This window comes from Danio rerio, chromosome 2, assembly GCF_049306965.1.
Source record: "Danio rerio strain Tuebingen ecotype United States chromosome 2, GRCz12tu, whole genome shotgun sequence".
NCBI lineage: Eukaryota > Metazoa > Chordata > Actinopteri > Cypriniformes > Danionidae > Danio > Danio rerio.
In genome coordinates this window covers 24,072,011-24,089,281 of record NC_133177.1, presented here as the reverse complement: position 1 = coordinate 24,089,281, position 17,271 = coordinate 24,072,011, and the positions used below count along the sequence as shown (strand labels likewise).

The 17,271-nt window shown below is 33.9% G+C and overlaps 1 protein-coding gene across 2 annotated transcripts in view; it reads left to right on the top strand.

Moving 5' to 3' along the window:
• Positions 1-63: 63 nt before the first annotated feature.
• Positions 64-17,271, top strand: part of tpra (translocated promoter region a, nuclear basket protein) — a 55,150-nt gene continuing 37,942 nt past the window's right edge. For both annotated transcript variants that reach the window (XM_009298498.5, XM_009298497.5), the window contains exons 1-11: positions 64-246; positions 1,706-1,810; positions 1,912-1,967; positions 2,061-2,157; positions 2,482-2,585; positions 3,438-3,602; positions 3,690-3,782; positions 3,861-3,941; positions 4,068-4,155; positions 5,120-5,260; positions 5,420-5,514. In XM_009298498.5, the coding sequence (XP_009296773.2) occupies positions 96-246; positions 1,706-1,810; positions 1,912-1,967; positions 2,061-2,157; positions 2,482-2,585; positions 3,438-3,602; positions 3,690-3,782; positions 3,861-3,941; positions 4,068-4,155; positions 5,120-5,260; positions 5,420-5,514 (1,176 nt within the window). In that variant the 5' untranslated portion in view covers positions 64-95. The remainder of the gene's footprint in view (positions 247-1,705; positions 1,811-1,911; positions 1,968-2,060; positions 2,158-2,481; positions 2,586-3,437; positions 3,603-3,689; positions 3,783-3,860; positions 3,942-4,067; positions 4,156-5,119; positions 5,261-5,419; positions 5,515-17,271) is intronic.

Below are 17,271 nucleotides of genomic sequence, written 5' to 3'. Positions count from 1 at the left end.
CCGTGCTGCTTTGCGGCTTGAGTTTACATCGCTCAAATATGACGTAGGAACTACTAGCTGACTGCTAATGCTAGCTGTTGCAGTGAGCCGGAGAGATGGCGGCACTTCTTCAGCAAGCGCTGGAAAGAACCGAGGTCAACAAACTGCCGAAAGCCATTCAGAACAAGCTCGAGAAGGTTCTGGCAGAGCAGCAGACGGAAATCGACTCGTTGATATCACAGCATGAGCGGTATAAAGCAGACTGTGGTGAGTAACGGCAGCAGGCGGGACAGAGAGTCATTCAACAGCAGCTTAGAAAGTAGAAACGTTATCTACCCTCATTAAACCGCATGCTTGGGCTTCATACGCTCGTTTATACTGGTTAAACATTATGAAGAGCAAATTGTATGGTCATTTGCTCCCATGATGCACTAAAATGTATCTACTACTAATTCTTGTTTTAAGTTTAGTTAACCAAGTTAGTAACGTCTGTAGTTGACTAGATAATGGGAATAAAGTGGAATATTAGCTCTCTTGTTAACCTTTTTGGTAAAAAAAACAACAACTTTTAATTGTGGTTATTTATTTATTTGTGACTTAAAGGGATAGATAAGGTCAAGTTGTTAAAGCTTTGCGTTTCATTCTTCTGTTGAATGCAAAAGAAGATATTTTGAAGAAAGCTGAACACCTGTAACCATTGACTTTTATAATATAAAAAAAACAAACATTTAAGTTATTGGTTGCAGGTTTTAAGCTTTCTTTAAATGTTGTCTTTTTTGTTTAGCAGAAGAAAGAACCTCAAACAAGTGTTGGACAAGTAAAGGGAGAATAAATGATGACAGAATTTTATTTTAGGGTGAAATATCACTTTAAGTATTTAATTAAGTTGAATCAACTTAGAAATTTTAACTCCTGTTACACTGAACTGAATTAAAACAGCTCTTATGACTTGAGTGTAAACGCTGTTAACTTATTGTAATATTATGATAATGTAAGGAATCTTATGGTGTTATCACTTTTTTTTTAACTTATCACTTTATTTTTAACAGCACTCTAATTCATAAATGAGCAAGTCCTGGTTATGAATGTGACGTTTGCAGTAAAATCTTAAAACGGAAATTCACAGCAAAAGTATACGTTAAAATTATATTGAAACATCTGTTCTTATTTTCCAAAACAACTTACCACAGAGTTTAAGGACCAGAAAAATATCAATCTGTAAACCCTTTTTTTTATACTTTAAATGAGGAAAATAAACATGTGTTATGGATTTGACCAACAAAAGTCTGCAAATGTACAGCATACAACATCCTTTGTAGAAATGCTCTGAATTAAACTGCACAACCCAAAAGATGTAATGCTCATCAAAAGGATAAGAGTAGGTTCTCTATAGAACAAAGATGATTAATTTTATTTTATTTAATATTTTTCCAAAAGTGTCATTATGTTTGGGACATCTCTCTGTTATGGATGTGAAATTGCCACTTGTGTGACTTTGGTAAATCAAATATATTAGTTTGAAAACATTGAAAGAGACATTGGAGTATTTCTGAAGTACTGTAAAATACTTGGTTTCACAAAAAACAAAGAAACAGTTTCTGTATTTTGGTGAAAGTAATTCTTTTTTCATGGTAAAGTTGACATTTGCATGGAATTGCTCAAATGCTCATGAAGTGTCTAAATAAGTGTTGTTAAAGAATCATATTACATGTATTTGTATCTACAGAGCAACAGTACTTTAATCTCGAGAAGAAGCTTGCTGAGAGTCAGGAGCAGTTTCTATCCCAAAGTAAGGACTACCACAATATTAAGGAGGAAAACAACCGTCTTGGTAAGTTATGTCTTATTTTATTATATATATTTTTTCCTTTTTTTTGGATCGTATTGACAGAGATGGTGTATAACATGATTGCGTGTGTTTTGATTGTTAAGTGGAAGAGCTTAAGAAGTTAAAAGAGATAGAAGAAGTGCAGGGAACAACGCAAGAGGTAACTATTTGAGTTTCTCAACTCGTATTCATGTGTATTTTTTATTTGAGTGTTTAACGATGACGAAGATATCCAAATGTTTATGCATTTCAGAGTAAGCCTCCTAGAGCCAAATATGAAATCGAGGCAGAAAACCGAGAGCTGTCACGATTGCTTGAGAAGAGATCTCAAGAAGTGGAAAACCTCAGTGGTAGGAGTTATGGCACTGTTATATGAATTAGTGATCAAAGTTGTCATTACTTGATCAATTTGACTGTTCTTGTGGTTGCTATACAAAAATATCTGTACAACTAATAAAAATGTGAGATTTTGCCTTTAAATTAAATATAAAACATTTATATAAGTGTAATTTTACAATCTTTTGAAAAAAAATCTTGGTCAAGTTGATTCGTTTGTTAGTATTTTTTTCCTGACTAAAGCACCAGTACTTTTGACATCTGTAATTGCTAACATGTTTTGTCTAATGATGTCAATTCATTCCATATTTTCATTCCTCTACATTACCAATATGCAGAGGATCTCAAACGTCTCAATGACAAACTTGTGGAGACCAACACAATCAAGATGGAGCTCCAGCTTAAACTAGATGAACTTCAGTCTTCTGAGGTTTCCATTCAGGTAAGCAGGGACTTTCATTCAGCTCTGTCTACAACAAATTAAAGGCATCATATGCTTTTTACACTTTCACTTTTTTTTTTTTACACAACTTCTTTCAGTTTTTAAAGGATAGTTCACCCAATTATGAAAATATACTCCCAATTTACCCAACCTTCAGTGCTTTCAAAACCTTTTGAGTTTTTTCTGTTGAACACAAGAAGATATTTTGAAGAATGCGAGTAGCTGGTAACCATTGACATACTAGAAAAAAAATTACTGTTAAAGTCAATGGTACCGGTTTCCAACATTCTTCCAAATATCTTTTGTTTTAACAGAACAAAGTGGAGGACGAGTTAATGGTGAAACAATTAATATTTTTCTTTGTGTTTGAACTTAAGTGACCAATTCCACTTCAAATGAACTATTCTCCATATCAATTAGCATTGTTTCTCAACATGAATGCACTGCATTTGCTCATTCACAGATATAATATTTTGTGTATCTTTGAGATTTTGTTTGGTCATGCCAGAGTATTCAAGGTGCATGTTAAGGAGCTTTAAATGTGCATTTAATGAGATATTAAAATATATATTTATATATCACAGGATATTTTTTGCATATTAAAATGGCACATAAAATGTTTTTGCTTCCACTTTAAAAGAGGAGAAGATTTACAAGAGATTTAATAAAACAAACAAACAAAAAAACGAACATTGACACTAGTTATAAGGTATTTTGAGCTGAAATTTCACAGACACATTCTGGGGACACATGAGATAATACAATTTCCAAAAAGTATAATATAACCCCTTTGGTAAATTTGATCATTGAGTCCATAGTTTTATTTAAATGGTGTACTTCACTTTGTTTCAGTATCGTGAGAAGCGGATGGAACAAGAAAAAGAGCTTCTCCAGAACCAGAACACATGGCTGAACACAGAGCTGAAGAGTAAGACGGATGAGCTGTACACCGTATCCAGAGACAAAGGCAAAGAGAACCTGGAGCTTAGGTGTTCTTTAGAGAGCAAGAAGGAAGAGGTGGGGGAATTTTTTAGATACATTTGTGTCGGAATGTATTCTTAGTAGACCTGCTATTAGTAACAGTCATGTATGTGCTGTAATCAGGTGACCAGACTTCAGGATCAAGTAAACACACTCAAGAAAGCAAATGACAGCATGCAGAAGAGTACAGAGGATCTGATGAGGAAGCTAAAAGAGGTTGCTTATCAGTTTATTCTTATTTGGGTTACCACTTTGCATAGAATAGAAACAAATAGCTTTTTGTTCAATTTTTAGGCTAAAGAACAACGGGCCTCAATGGAAGAGAAGTACCGCAATGAGCTGAATGCAAACCTCAAACTATGTAATTTGTACAAGGTCAGTTAAACATTTATTTATTTATTTATTTTATTGACTTGCTGATTTATTTTAATGGCAATTAAATAAATGACAAGTGCCTGTCATTGTTAATGTGTAATATAATAGCATAACTTTTTTTGACAGGGTGCAGCATCAGATTCTGAAGCCAAGAACACTGAACTGAACAGAGCTGTGGAAGAGCTCAATAAACTGCTGAAGGAAGCAATGGAAGGTTTGAGCAAATCTTTAATCTTTTATTTTTCTACAATAAATGGCCTCGACTGAATGTTTTTCTGGCTGATTTATAAACGCTTTAGTTAATAATAATTGATAATAAAGTAGTGACTTTAGTGTCATTTATTACATTACTATTGGTATGCTTATTTTCTATATTTTTGTAGTTATTTTACATGGGAATAACATATTTTTTTGACTATTGAAGTAAGATCTCTTTTGTTATGTTAAAAAATAATTGTTAACTTGTAGCAGGTATTATTTCTTGTTCAGTCGACAAAACAAAACCAAGAAGGAAGGCTGAACACACTACATTGTTTTGAAATGTTGAAAGACATACAAACAATACAAGCTTGAAATCTTTACATGCATGCATATTCTCTACTGCAAATATTGTAGTAATATTTAGGAAATTGTATTAAAAATGTCCATTGTCTTGTTTTTGATGTACAGAAGGCACAATTTTTTTCTCATTGCCTCATTCAATGTGGTGGTGAGTTACATCTCAAATCAAAATCAAATTAAATCACTTTTATCATCACATCATTAGTAGCACGTGTGCTATGATGATTGAAAAGCTTTGGTGCTGGCTCCAGATAGTACAAATTACTGATACAGCACACTCCTCAAAAAAACAAACAAAAAAAGGACAATGTAAAATTGACAGCGATATGTACAATGAATAGGTGTCCACATAGTTATAGGCAGTATTGTATCAAGTATGGATTGGTTAAAGTGAAGTGCATGCTACATATTGATAGTGTGCAGTGAGGGGTATGGAAGAGTCTGTGTGGGGTGTGTTAAGTGTTCATCAGCCTGATAGTCTGAGGAAAGAAACTTTCCTTCAGTCGGCTAGTGCGTGACCGGATGCTGCGGAACCGTCTGCCTCAGGGTAGCACAGGGTGGCTGGAGTCAGCATCTTAAATGACATTGAACTGAAATTCTGCCTTCTTAATTAACAGCCAATAAAGGAACCGAGAAGAAGCTGTCAGAGTTGCAGAGCGTAAGGGAGAAAGCAGAGTCAGATTTACGTGAGAAGGTTAGGCATCTGGAGAAGGAGCTGGAGAACTCCAACACAAGGCTCGCAGACTTTAAGAGGAGAGGTAAGGCACACAGAAACACTGCGACAGTTATTCTTTTAGGCCAAGTTAATGCTTCTGTGTACTTGGGCTACATTTTTTCATGAGTTTATAAAACCGATATATAGGTTAAATCATGTGAAGATATTTTTTTTCATGACTTTGTTTTTTGTATTTCATCAGGTGTTCCAGCTCTCACAGAAGAGGAGCTGACAAACCTTTCTCCAACTGCAGCGGCAGTGGCCAAGATCGTGAAGCCGGGCATGAAGCTAATGGAGGTATAAAAGATGTTTAACCACAGGCTAAGGCTGCATTTCAGCCCAATTTTCAATGTTCTTTAATTGCACATTTTCCTTTCTTTCCCTTTTGTCTCGTTCCCTCGGATGTATGTAATTGATTACACTAGTGTCCAATACTTGCGGAACATCTAAATGGGTTTAAATGAAATGTTCTAAACCAGGAGTACCCAAACCTTTTCTTATGAAGGGCCAAAAACAATGAGCCAGCTTTGGCCCGCGTGCCCTACTTTGGGCATTAAGCCTGTTTACTTAAAAGTGTTTTAAACCCTTGAGCACTAAGGAACTATGCTGTTGTGATGTCACAATTGCATTGCATTCTGGGACATAAAGGCGCTTCATAGGTAAAGTGCAATGCAGCATCATCTTCTTCTTCTGAATCTTCTTCTGAATCTTCTTCTTCTGAATCTTCTTCTGAATCTTCTTCTTCTGAATCTTCTTCTTCTTCTGAATCTTCTTCTTCTGAATCTTCTTCTTCTTCTGAATCTTCTTCTGAATCTTCTTCTGAATCTTCTTCTTCTGAATCTTCTGAATCTTCTGAATCTTCTTCTTCTGAATCTTCTTCTTCTGAATCTTCTTCTGAATCTTCTTCTGAATCTTCTTCTGAATCTTCTGAATCTTCTTCTTCTGAATCTTCTTCTGAATCTTCTTCTGAATCTTCTTCTGAATCTTCTTCTGAATCTTCTTCTGAATCTTCTGAATCTTCTTCTTATGAATCTTCTTCTGAATCTTCTTCTTTTGAATCTTCTTCTTTTGAATCTTCTTCTTCTGAATCTTCTTCTTCTGAATCTTCTTCTTCTGAATCTTCTTCTTCTGAATCTTCTGAATCTTCTTCTTCTTCTTCTGAATCTTCTTCTTCTGAATCTTCTTCTGAATCTTCTTCTTCTTCTTCTTTTGAATCTTCTTCTTCTGAATCTTCTTCTTCTTCTTCTTTTGAATCTTCTTCTTCTGAATCTTCTTCTTCTGAATCTTCTGAATCTTCTTCTGAATCTTCTTTTGAATCTTCTTTTGAATCTTCTTCTTCTTCTGAATCTTCTTCTGAATCTTCTTCTGAATCTTCTTCTGAATCTTCTTCTTCTGAATCTTCTTCTTCTGAATCTTCTTCTGAATCTTCTTCTTCTGAATCTTCTTCTTCTGAATCTTCTTCTTCTGAATCTTCTTCTTCTGAATCTTCTTCTTCTGAATCTTCTTCTTCTTCTGAATCTTCTTCTGAATCTTCTTTTGAATCTTCTTCTTCTTCTGAATCTTCTTCTGAATCTTCTTCTGAATCTTCTTCTGAATCTTCTTCTGAATCTTCTTCTTCTGAATCTTCTGAATCTTCTTCTTCTGAATCTTCTTCTTATGAATCTTCTTCTTATGAATCTTCTGAATCTTCTTCTTCTGAATCTTCTTCTTCTGAATCTTCTTCTGAATCTTCTTCTTCTGAATCTTCTTCTGAATCTTCTTCTTCTGAATCTTCTTCTGAATCTTCTTCTTCTGAATCTTCTTCTTCTGAATCTTCTTCTTGTTTTGTTCTTCTGAGTCTTCTTCTGAATCTTCTTCTGAATCTTCTTCTTCTGAATCTTCTTCTTCTGAATCTTCTTCTTCTGAATCTTCTGAATCTTCTTCTTCTTCTGAATCTTCTTCTGAATATTCTTCTTCTGAATCTTCTTCTGAATCTTCTGAATCTTCTTCTTCTTCTGAATCTTCTTCTGAATCTTCTTCTTCTGAATCTTCTGAATCTTCTTCTTCTGAATCTTATTCTTATGAATCTTCTTCTTTTGAATCTTCTTCTTCTGAATCTTCTTTTGAATCTTCTTCTTCTTCTGAATCTTCTTCTGAATCTTCTTTTGAATCTTCTTCTTCTTCTGAATCTTCTTCTGAATCTTCTTCTGAATCTTCTTCTGAATCTTCTTCTTCTGAATCTTCTTCTGAATCTTCTGAATCTTCTTCTTCTGAATCTTCTTCTGAATCTTCTTCTTCTGAATCTTCTGAATCTTCTTCTTCTGAATCTTCTTCTTCTTCTGAATCTTCTTCTTCTGAATCTTCTTCTGAATCTTCTTCTTATGAATCTTCTTCTGAATCTTTTGAATCTTCTTCTTTTGAATCTTCTTCTTCTGAATCTTCTTTTGAATCTTCTTTTGAATCTTCTTCTTCTGAATCTTCTTCTTATGAATCTTCTTCTGAATCTTCTTCTGAATCTTCTTCTGAATCTTCTGAATCTTCTTCTTCTGAATCTTCTTCTTATGAATCTTCTTCTTCTTCTTCTGAATCTTCTTCTGAATCTTCTTCTGAATCTTCTTCTTCTGAATCTTCTGAATCTTCTTCTTCTAATTCTTCTTCTTCTAAATCTTCTTCTTCTTCTGAATCTTCTTCTGAATCTTCTTCTGAATCTTCTTCTTCTGAATCTTCTTCTTTTGAATCTTCTTCTTTTGAATCTTCTTCTTCTGAATCTTCTTCTGAATCTTCTTCTGAATCTTCTTCTTCTGAATCTTCTTCTTCTGAATCTTCTGAATCTTCTTCTTCTGAATCTTCTTCTTCTGAATCTTCTACAATGTAGATTGTGTCAAGGCAGCTTTTTTAGTAAAGGCCAGATTTTAGAGTTAAAGTTCAGTTTAGTTCAGTTCTATGGAGTCAGAATAGACTGAATAATAATTCACACAAAAGACACTATGTACACATGCGTAGCCAAATTCACGTGCATAAAATCAAATTCACGTGCGTAAAATATTTATTTATATTCACAAAAAATTTTCAGGTGCACAAAATAAAAATACATTTTCATAAAATACGTTTCACAAATGCAAAACACCATTTGCAAATGTATTGGAGTGTACAAAAAGTTTTGAATGTTTAAAACTTTTTCTGAATCTTCTGAATCTTCTTCTGAATCTTCTGAATCTTCTTCTTCTGAATCTTCTTCTTCTGAATCTTCTGAATCTTCTTCTTCTAAATCTTCTTCTTCTAAATCTTCTAAATCTTCTTCTTCTTCTGAATCTTCTTCTGAATCTTCTTCTGAATCTTCTTCTTCTGAATCTTCTTCTTCTGAATCTTCTTCTTCTGAATCTTCTTTTGAATCTTCTTCTTCTGAATCTTCTTCTTATGAATCTTCTTCTGAATCTTTTGAATCTTCTTCTTCTGAATCTTCTGAATCTTCTTCTTCTGAATCTTCTTCTGAATCTTCTTCTTCTGAATCTTCTGAATCTTCTTCTTCTGAATCTTCTTCTTATGAATCTTCTTCTGAATCTTTTGAATCTTCTTCTTTTGAATCTTCTTCTTCTGAATCTTCTTCTGAATCTTCTTCTGAATCTTTTGAATCTTCTTCTTTTGAATCTTCTTCTTCTGAATCTTCTTCTGAATCTTCTTCTTCTGAATTTTCTTCTGAATCTTCTTCTTCTGAATCTTCTTTTGAATCTTCTTCTTCTGAATCTTCTTTTGAATCTTCTTTTCAATCTTCTTTTGAATCTTCTTTTGAATCTTCTTTTGAATCTTCTTCTTCTGAATCTTCTTCTTATGAATCTTCTTCTTCTGAATCTTCTTCTTATGAATCTTCTTCTGAATCTTTTGAATCTTCTTCTTTTGAATCTTCTTCTTCTGAATCTTCTTCTTCTGAATCTTCTGAATCTTCTTCTTCTAAATCTTCTTCTTCTTCTGAATCTTCTTCTTCTGAATCTTCTTCTTCTGAATCTTCTTCTTCTGAATCTTCTTCTTCTGAATCTTCTTCTTCTGAATCTTCTTCTGAATCTTCTTCTGAATCTTCTTCTTCTGAATCTTCTTCTTCTGAATCTTCTGAATCTTCTTCTTATGAATCTTCTTCTTCTTCTGAATCTTCTTCTGAATCTTCTTCTGAATCTTCTTTTTCTTCTGAATCTTCTTCTGAATCTTCTTCTGAATCTTCTTTTGAATCTTCTTCTTCTGAATCTTCTGAATCTTCTTCTTCTTCTGAATCTTCTTCTGAATCTTCTTTTGAATCTTCTTTTGAATCTTCTTCTTCTTCTGAATCTTCTTCTGAATCTTCTTCTGAATCTTCTTCTGAATCTTCTTCTTCTGAATCTTCTTCTTCTGAATCTTCTTCTGAATCTTCTTTTGAATCTTCTTTTGAATCTTCTTCTTCTTCTGAATCTTCTTCTGAATCTTCTTCTGAATCTTCTTCTGAATCTTCTTCTTCTGAATCTTCTTCTTCTGAATCTTCTTCTTCTGAATCTTCTTCTGAATCTTCTTCTTCTGAATCTTCTTCTTCTGAATCTTCTGAATCTTCTTCTTCTGAATCTTCTGAATCTTCTTCTTCTGAATCTTCTTCTGAATCTTCTTCTTCTGAATCTTCTGAATCTTCTTCTTCTGAATCTTCTTCTTCTTCTGAATCATCTTCTTCTTCTGAATCTTCTTCTTCTTATGAATCTTCTTCTGAATCTTTTGAATCTTCTTCTTTTGAATCTTCTTCTTCTGAATCTTCTTCTGAATCTTCTTCTTCTGAATCTTCTTCTGAATCTTCTTCTTCTGAATCTTCTTCTTCTGAATCTTCTTATGAATCTTCTTCTGAATCTTTTGAATCTTCTTCTTTTGAATCTTCTTCTTCTGAATCTTCTTCTGAATCTTCTTCTGAATCTTTTGAATCTTCTTCTTCTGAATCTTCTTCTTCTGAATCTTCTTCTGAATCTTTTGAATCTTCTTCTTTTGAATCTTCTTCTTCTGAATCTTCTTCTGAATCTTCTTCTTATGAATCTTCTTCTTCTGAATCTTCTTATGAATCTTCTTCTTCTGAATCTTCTTCTTCTGAATCTTCTGAATCTTCTTCTTCTAAATCTTCTTCTTCTTCTGAATCTTCTTCTGAATCTTCTGAATCTTCTTCTTCTTCTGAATCTTCTTCTTCTGAATCTTCTTCTGAATCTTCTTCTTCTTCTTCTTCTGAATCTTCTTCTTCTGAATCTTCTTCTGAATCTTCTTCTTCTTCTTCTGAATCTTCTTCTGAATCTTCTTCTTCTGAATCTTCTTCTGAATCTTCTGAATCTTCTGAATCTTCTGAATCTTCTTCTGAATCTTATTCTTCTGAATCTTCTTCTTCTGAATCTTCTGAATCTTCTTCTTCTGAATCTTCTTCTTCTGAATCTTCTTCTGAATCTTCTTCTGAATCTTCTTCTTCTTCTGAATCTTCTTCTTCTGAATCTTCTTCTTCTGAATCTTCTGAATCTTCTTCTTATGAATCTTCTTCTTCTTCTGAATCTTCTGAATCTTCTTCTTATGAATCTTCTTCTTCTTCTTATGAATCTTCTTCTTCTTCTTCTGAATCTTCTTCTGAATCTTCTTCTTCTGAATCTTCTTCTGAATCTTCTTCTGAATCTTCTTCTGAATCTTCTTCTGAATCTTCTTCTGAATCTTCTGAATCTTCTTCTTCTAAATCTTCTTCTTCTTCTGAATCTTCTTCTTCTGAATCTTCTTCTTCTGAATCTTCTTCTTATGAATCTTCTTCTTCTGAATCTTCTTCTTCTGAATCTTCTGAATCTTCTTCTTATGAATCTTCTTCTTCTTCTTCTGAATCTTCTTCTGAATCTTCTTCTTCTGAATCTTCTTCTGAATCTTCTTCTGAATCTTCTTCTGAATCTTCTTCTGAATCTTCTTCTGAATCTTCTTCTTCTGAATCTTCTGAATCTTCTTCTTCTAAATCTTCTTCTTCTTCTGAATCTTCTTCTTCTGAATCTTCTTCTTCTGAATCTTCTTCTGAATCTTCTTCTTCTGAATCTTCTTCTTCTGAATCTTCTTCTGAATCTTCTTCTGAATCTTCTTCTTCTGGATCTTCTGAATCTTCTTCTTCTTCTGAATCTTCTTCTTATGAATCTTCTTCTGAATCTTCTTCTGAATCTTCTTTTTCTTCTGAATCTTCTTCTAAATCTTCGTCTGAATCTTCTTCTGAATCTTCTTCTTCTGAATCTTATTCTTATGAATCTTCTTCTGAATCTTCTGAATCTTATTCTTATGAATCTTCTGAATCTTCTTCTTCTTCTGAATCTTCTTCTGAATCTTCTTCTTCTGAATCTTCTTCTTTTGAATCTTCTTCTTCTGAATCTTCTGAATCTTCTTCTTCTAAATCTTCTTCTTCTTCTGAATCTTCTTCTGAATCTTCTTCTTCTGAATCTTCTTCTTCTGAATCTTCTTTTGAATCTTCTTCTTCTGAATCTTCTTCTGAATCTTCTTCTGAATCTTCTTCTTCTGAATCTTCTTCTTCTGAATCTTCTTCTTCTGAATCTTCTGAATCTTCTTCTTATGAATCTTCTTCTTCTTCTTCTGAATCTTCTTCTGAATCTTCTTCTGAATCTTCTTCTGAATCTTCTTTTGAATCTTCTTCTTCTGAATCTTCTGAATCTTCTTCTTCTTCTGAATCTTCTTCTGAATCTTCTTTTGAATCTTCTTTTGAATCTTCTTCTTCTTCTGAATCTTCTTCTGAATCTTCTTCTGAATCTTCTTCTTCTGAATCTTCTTCTTCTGAATCTTCTTCTTCTGAATCTTCTTCTGAATCTTCTTCTTCTGAATCTTCTTCTTCTGAATCTTCTTTTTCTGAATCTTCTTCTGAATCTTCTTCTTCTGAATCTTCTTCTTCTGAATCTTCTGAATCTTCTTCTTCTAAATCTTCTTCTTCTAAATCTTCTTCTGAATCTTCTTCTGAATCTTCTTCTGAATCTTCTTCTGAATCTTCTGAATCTTCTGAATCTTCTGAATCTTCTTCTGAATCTTATTCTTCTGAATCTTCTTCTTCTGAATCTTCTGAATCTTCTTCTTCTGAATCTTCTTCTTCTGAATCTTCTTCTGAATCTTCTTCTGAATCTTCTTCTTCTTCTGAATCTTCTTCTGAATCTTCTTCTTCTGAATCTTCTGAATCTTCTTCTTATGAATCTTCTTCTTCTTCTTCTGAATCTTCTTCTGAATCTTCTTCTTCTGAATCTTCTTCTTCTGAATCTTCTTCTGAATCTTCTTCTGAATCTTCTTCTTCTTCTGAATCTTCTTCTGAATCTTCTTCTTCTGAATCTTCTTCTTCTGAATCTTCTTCTTCTGAATCTTCTTCTGAATCTTCTTCTGAATCTTCTTCTTCTGAATCTTCTGAATCTTCTTCTTATGAATCTTCTTCTTCTTCTTCTGAATCTTCTTCTGAATCTTCTTCTTCTGAATCTTCTTCTGAATCTTCTTCTGAATCTTCTTCTGAATCTTCTTCTGAATCTTCTTCTGAATCTTCTTCTTCTGAATCTTCTGAATCTTCTTCTAAATCTTCTTCTTCTTCTGAATCTTCTTCTGAATCTTCTTCTTCTGAATCTTCTTCTTCTGAATCTTCTTCTTCTGAATCTTCTTCTTCTGAATCTTCTTCTGAATCTTCTTCTGAATCTTCTTCTGAATCTTCTTCTGAATCTTCTTCTTCTGGATCTTCTGAATCTTCTTCTTCTTCTGAATCTTCTTCTTATGAATCTTCTTCTGAATCTTCTTCTTTTGAATCTTCTTCTTCTGGATCTTCTGAATCTTCTTCTTCTTCTGAATCTTCTTCTTATGAATCTTCTTCTGAATCTTCTTCTTTTGAATCTTCTTCTTCTGAATCTTCTTCTTATGAATCTTCTTCTGAATCTTCTTCTTTTGAATCTTCTTCTTCTGAATCTTCTGAATCTGAATCTTCTGAATCTGAATCTTCTTCTTCTTCTGAATCTTCTTTTTCTTCTTCTGAATCTTCTTCTTCTTCTGAATCTTCTTCTGAATCTTCTTCTTCTGAATCTTATTCTTATGAATCTTCTTCTGAATCTTCTGAATCTTATTCTTATGAATCTTCTGAATCTTCTTCTTCTTCTGAATCTTCTTCTGAATATTCTTCTTCTGAATCTTCTTCTGAATCTTCTTCTGAATCTTCTTCTTTTGAATCTTCTTCTTCTGAATCTTCTTTTGAATCTTCTTCTTCTGAATCTTCTTTTGAATCTTCTTCTTCTGAATCTTCTTCTGAATCTTCTTTTGAATCTTCTTTTTCTTCTTCTTCTTCTTCTGAATCTTCTTCTGAATCTTCTTCTGAATCTTCTTCTGAATCTTCTTCTTCTGAATCTTCTTCTTCTGAATCTTCTTCTGAATCTTCTTCTGAATCTTCTTCTGAATCTTCTTCTTCTGAATCTTCTTCTTCTGAATCTTCTTCTTCTGAATCTTCTTCTGAATCTTCTTCTTCTGAATCTTCTTCTTCTGAATCTTCTTCTGAATCTTCTTCTTCTGAATCTTCTTCTTCTGAATCTTCTTCTTCTGAATCTTCTGAATCTTCTGAATCTTCTTCTAAATCTTCTTCTGAATCTTCTTCTGAATCTTCTTCTTCTTCTTCTTCTTCTGAATCTTCTTCTGAATCTTCTTCTTCTGAATCTTCTTCTGAATCTTCTTCTTCTGAATCTTCTTCTGAATCTTCTTCTTCTGAATCTTCTGAATCTTCTTCTTCTGAATCTTCTTCTTCTGAATCATCTTCTGAATCTTCTTCTTCTGAATCTTCTTCTTCTTCTTCTTCTTCTTCTTCTGATGTTAAATTGCGAAGCTTTAGAGTTTTCGTCGATGGGCGTGTCCGTGGCGGCCTCGCAAACTTTGATTCGCCACAAAACAGGAAGCCGTTATAACTCAGGCATGCATTATCAGATCTGCCTTAAAGTTCACACCTTTAATAACAGTCCTGACCTAAACACGTTTACATGCCAATATCCAGATACAGTTATAGCGCCACCTGCTGGCCACAGGAAATAATATGATTTACGGAGTGATAAACTCCTCCCACAAATTTTATCGTATCAGCACCAAAATTGGGTGGTGTTATCTGAAAGCTCTAGCGATGATATATTGTGAAGATCAAGAGTTTTTGCAGAGGGGCGTGTCCGTGGCGGTATGACAAACCTCAACGCTTCGCCATGGAACAGGAAGTCCTTATAACTCAACCACACAATGTCCGATCTGCCTGAAACTTCACATGGTTGATAAACGTCCTCTCTTGAACACATCCCCATAACAATATTGAAGTGGGCGTGGCAAAATGACTCGACAGCGCCACCTATAAAAATTAAATGGACAAGCCCTCGATCTACGAATCACGCATATGCACAAAAATTGGCACACACCTCAAACATGGCAAAACATACGAAAAAGTCTCTTGGAGCCATATCTCAAACCTAACAGGAAGTCGGATATTTTTGACTTTGTGCGGCAAAAACGCCATTTTTGCCATTTTCAGGCGTTGTATTTTAACGAACTCCTCCTAGGGATTTTATCTGATCAACACCAAAATTGGGTTTTGTCATCTTAAAGCCTTGGTGATGTTAAATTGCGAAGCTTTAGAGTTTTCATCGATGGGCGTGTCCGTGGCGGCCTCGCAAACTTTGATGATTCGCCACAAAATAGGAAGTCGTTATAACTCAGGCATGCAATATTCGATCTGCGTCAAACTTCACACATTTAATAAGAGTCCTGACCTGAACAGGTTTACGTGCCGATATCCAGTTACAGTTATAGCGCCACCTGCTGACCACAGGAAATGACATGTTTGACACTGTCCTCTCCTCAACACATCCACATAACAATATTGAGTCAGTCATAACGCCACCTGCTGGCAGAAGGTAGTTTGGCTTATAACTCAGCCACACAATGTCCCATGTGCCTGAAACTTCACATGGTTGATAAGATTCCTCTCCGGAAGACATCTACATGCCAATCTTGAGTCACAGTTATAGCGCCACCTGCTGACAGGAGGAAGTGTGGCACAAATATGTGATTTTCTTAGATTTTTAAAAATATATTGGCTTAAATTATTATTGTTCGCTGTTCTCTGTCATCGTAAGGTCACCGGGCGGCGGTGAGCCCGGGTGCGAGGTCCCTATCATCGCTGCTTGCAGCTTTAATTTTTTTTGTAGCCTACTTCAAATTAATTGGCCCCTCCAATTGATGTCAATGTCATTATTTATTTCAAAATATATTGATAACACGCTCTTCAAATTTATTGTCTTGCAGCCCCATGAGCGGAATATATCCTGCAGGGTAATCATAAGTATCATTCCAGCCACACTACTTTTGCAGCGCCATTGTGGTCCAGTGGTCAGCACATTATGTTATCATGCGCTAGGATCCGTGTTCGATCCTCACCTGAGTTAATAACTTTACTTTTTTTCATTTTTATTGTTAAGACATATAAAACTGTAAGGTTGTTGAACATATGAAGTTCTAAAGCAGCTGTTTTATTAAAAAAGACGTGATAGTGTCATTACAAACTGAATGAAACTGAAAAAAAGATATTTACTTTGGTGAAGATCTTTATTTTTTTCAGTTTCATTCAGTTTCTAATGACACTATCACGTCTTTTTTAATAAAAAAAGCTGCTTTAGAACTTCAAATGTTTAACAACCTTAGTTTTAGATGTCTTACAATAAAAATGAAAAAAAAAATAAATAAAGCTATTATTTCAGATGAGGATCAAACACGAATCCTAGCGCATGGTAACCTAACGTGCTGACCACTGGACCACATTGGCACTGCAAAGGTGGTGTGGCCGGAATGATACTTATGATTACCCTGCAGGATATATTACGCTCATGGGGCTGCGAGACAATAAATAAGAAGAGCGGAGCTGCGGCAAAATAATGGATAAAAAGAGTGAGGATATGGACAAATAATTAAATTTAAAAAAAAGTGCGACGCCTGCTTTCTCCGTTCGCCATGCTGGAGAGGAACAGTCTGCGCAAAAGAAGCACAGAGTTGGTTTTATTGAATACAGCTCTCCTCTGATTGGCTGAAAGGTACGAGTAGCCCTGCCTCTAGCAGAAGAGTCTCAAAAATACACACAAGCGTATCCAGGGGGAGTCGTACATGAAAGAGGATTTGCACACTCATTCAGGATGAACTCGCAAGTTTTAAACATTCAAAACTTTTTGCACACTCTTATACATTTGCAAATGGTGTTTTGCATTTATGAAACGTATTTTATGAAAATGTATTTTTATTTTGTGCATGTGAAATTATTTAGTGAATATAAATAAATATTTTACGCACGTGAATTTGATTTTATGCACATGACTTTGGCTATGCATGTGTACATCGTGTCTTTTGCGTGAATTTCTTTTGAGACTAAACTGATTCCATACAGTTCAGAGTGGTTTGAATTTCACTACTGAAAATTCAAACACGGAAGAGCAAATCCACCGAAGCGCAGCTCCACAAGTCCCGATCCAAGCAAGCCATCATTCTTAAACTTGTGGCCTTTTTCTTGTAATAAACATAATTAGTTTTCAGACAGAATATTCATAATTTAACATAACATGCTTGAATTTTAGTAATGTTTTTAAGGTTTGAAAAGTGCTTACATTTTATTTGATTAAACTGCTTGAATTCAAATGCTTTCAGAATTTGTCTTAATAATTGACTATACCTATTTAAATACAATACAGTTTGTATGTAACGTATACACAGTTTAAACTATTTTTTTATCTGGAAAGACTTTAAATAAAATAGTTTTAAATGTGAATCCTTCTAAAATTGTAACATTTTTATCAAAAGTAAACCTTAAACTGTTTTAGATTTTTATCTTGCGTAGTATCATTATTATTATTTATGTATTTTAACTTGTGTATTATTTATAGCTGTTGATGACTTTTTTTTTGTTAGAATAAATTTATAATTATACAAAAATGGTATTTATAAAATGTGGTTGGCTAATCTTTTTTTTTTGTTTTTTTTTTGCCATGACATAGCCAAAAAATGCAATATGGCAATAACCTCAATTCTCTT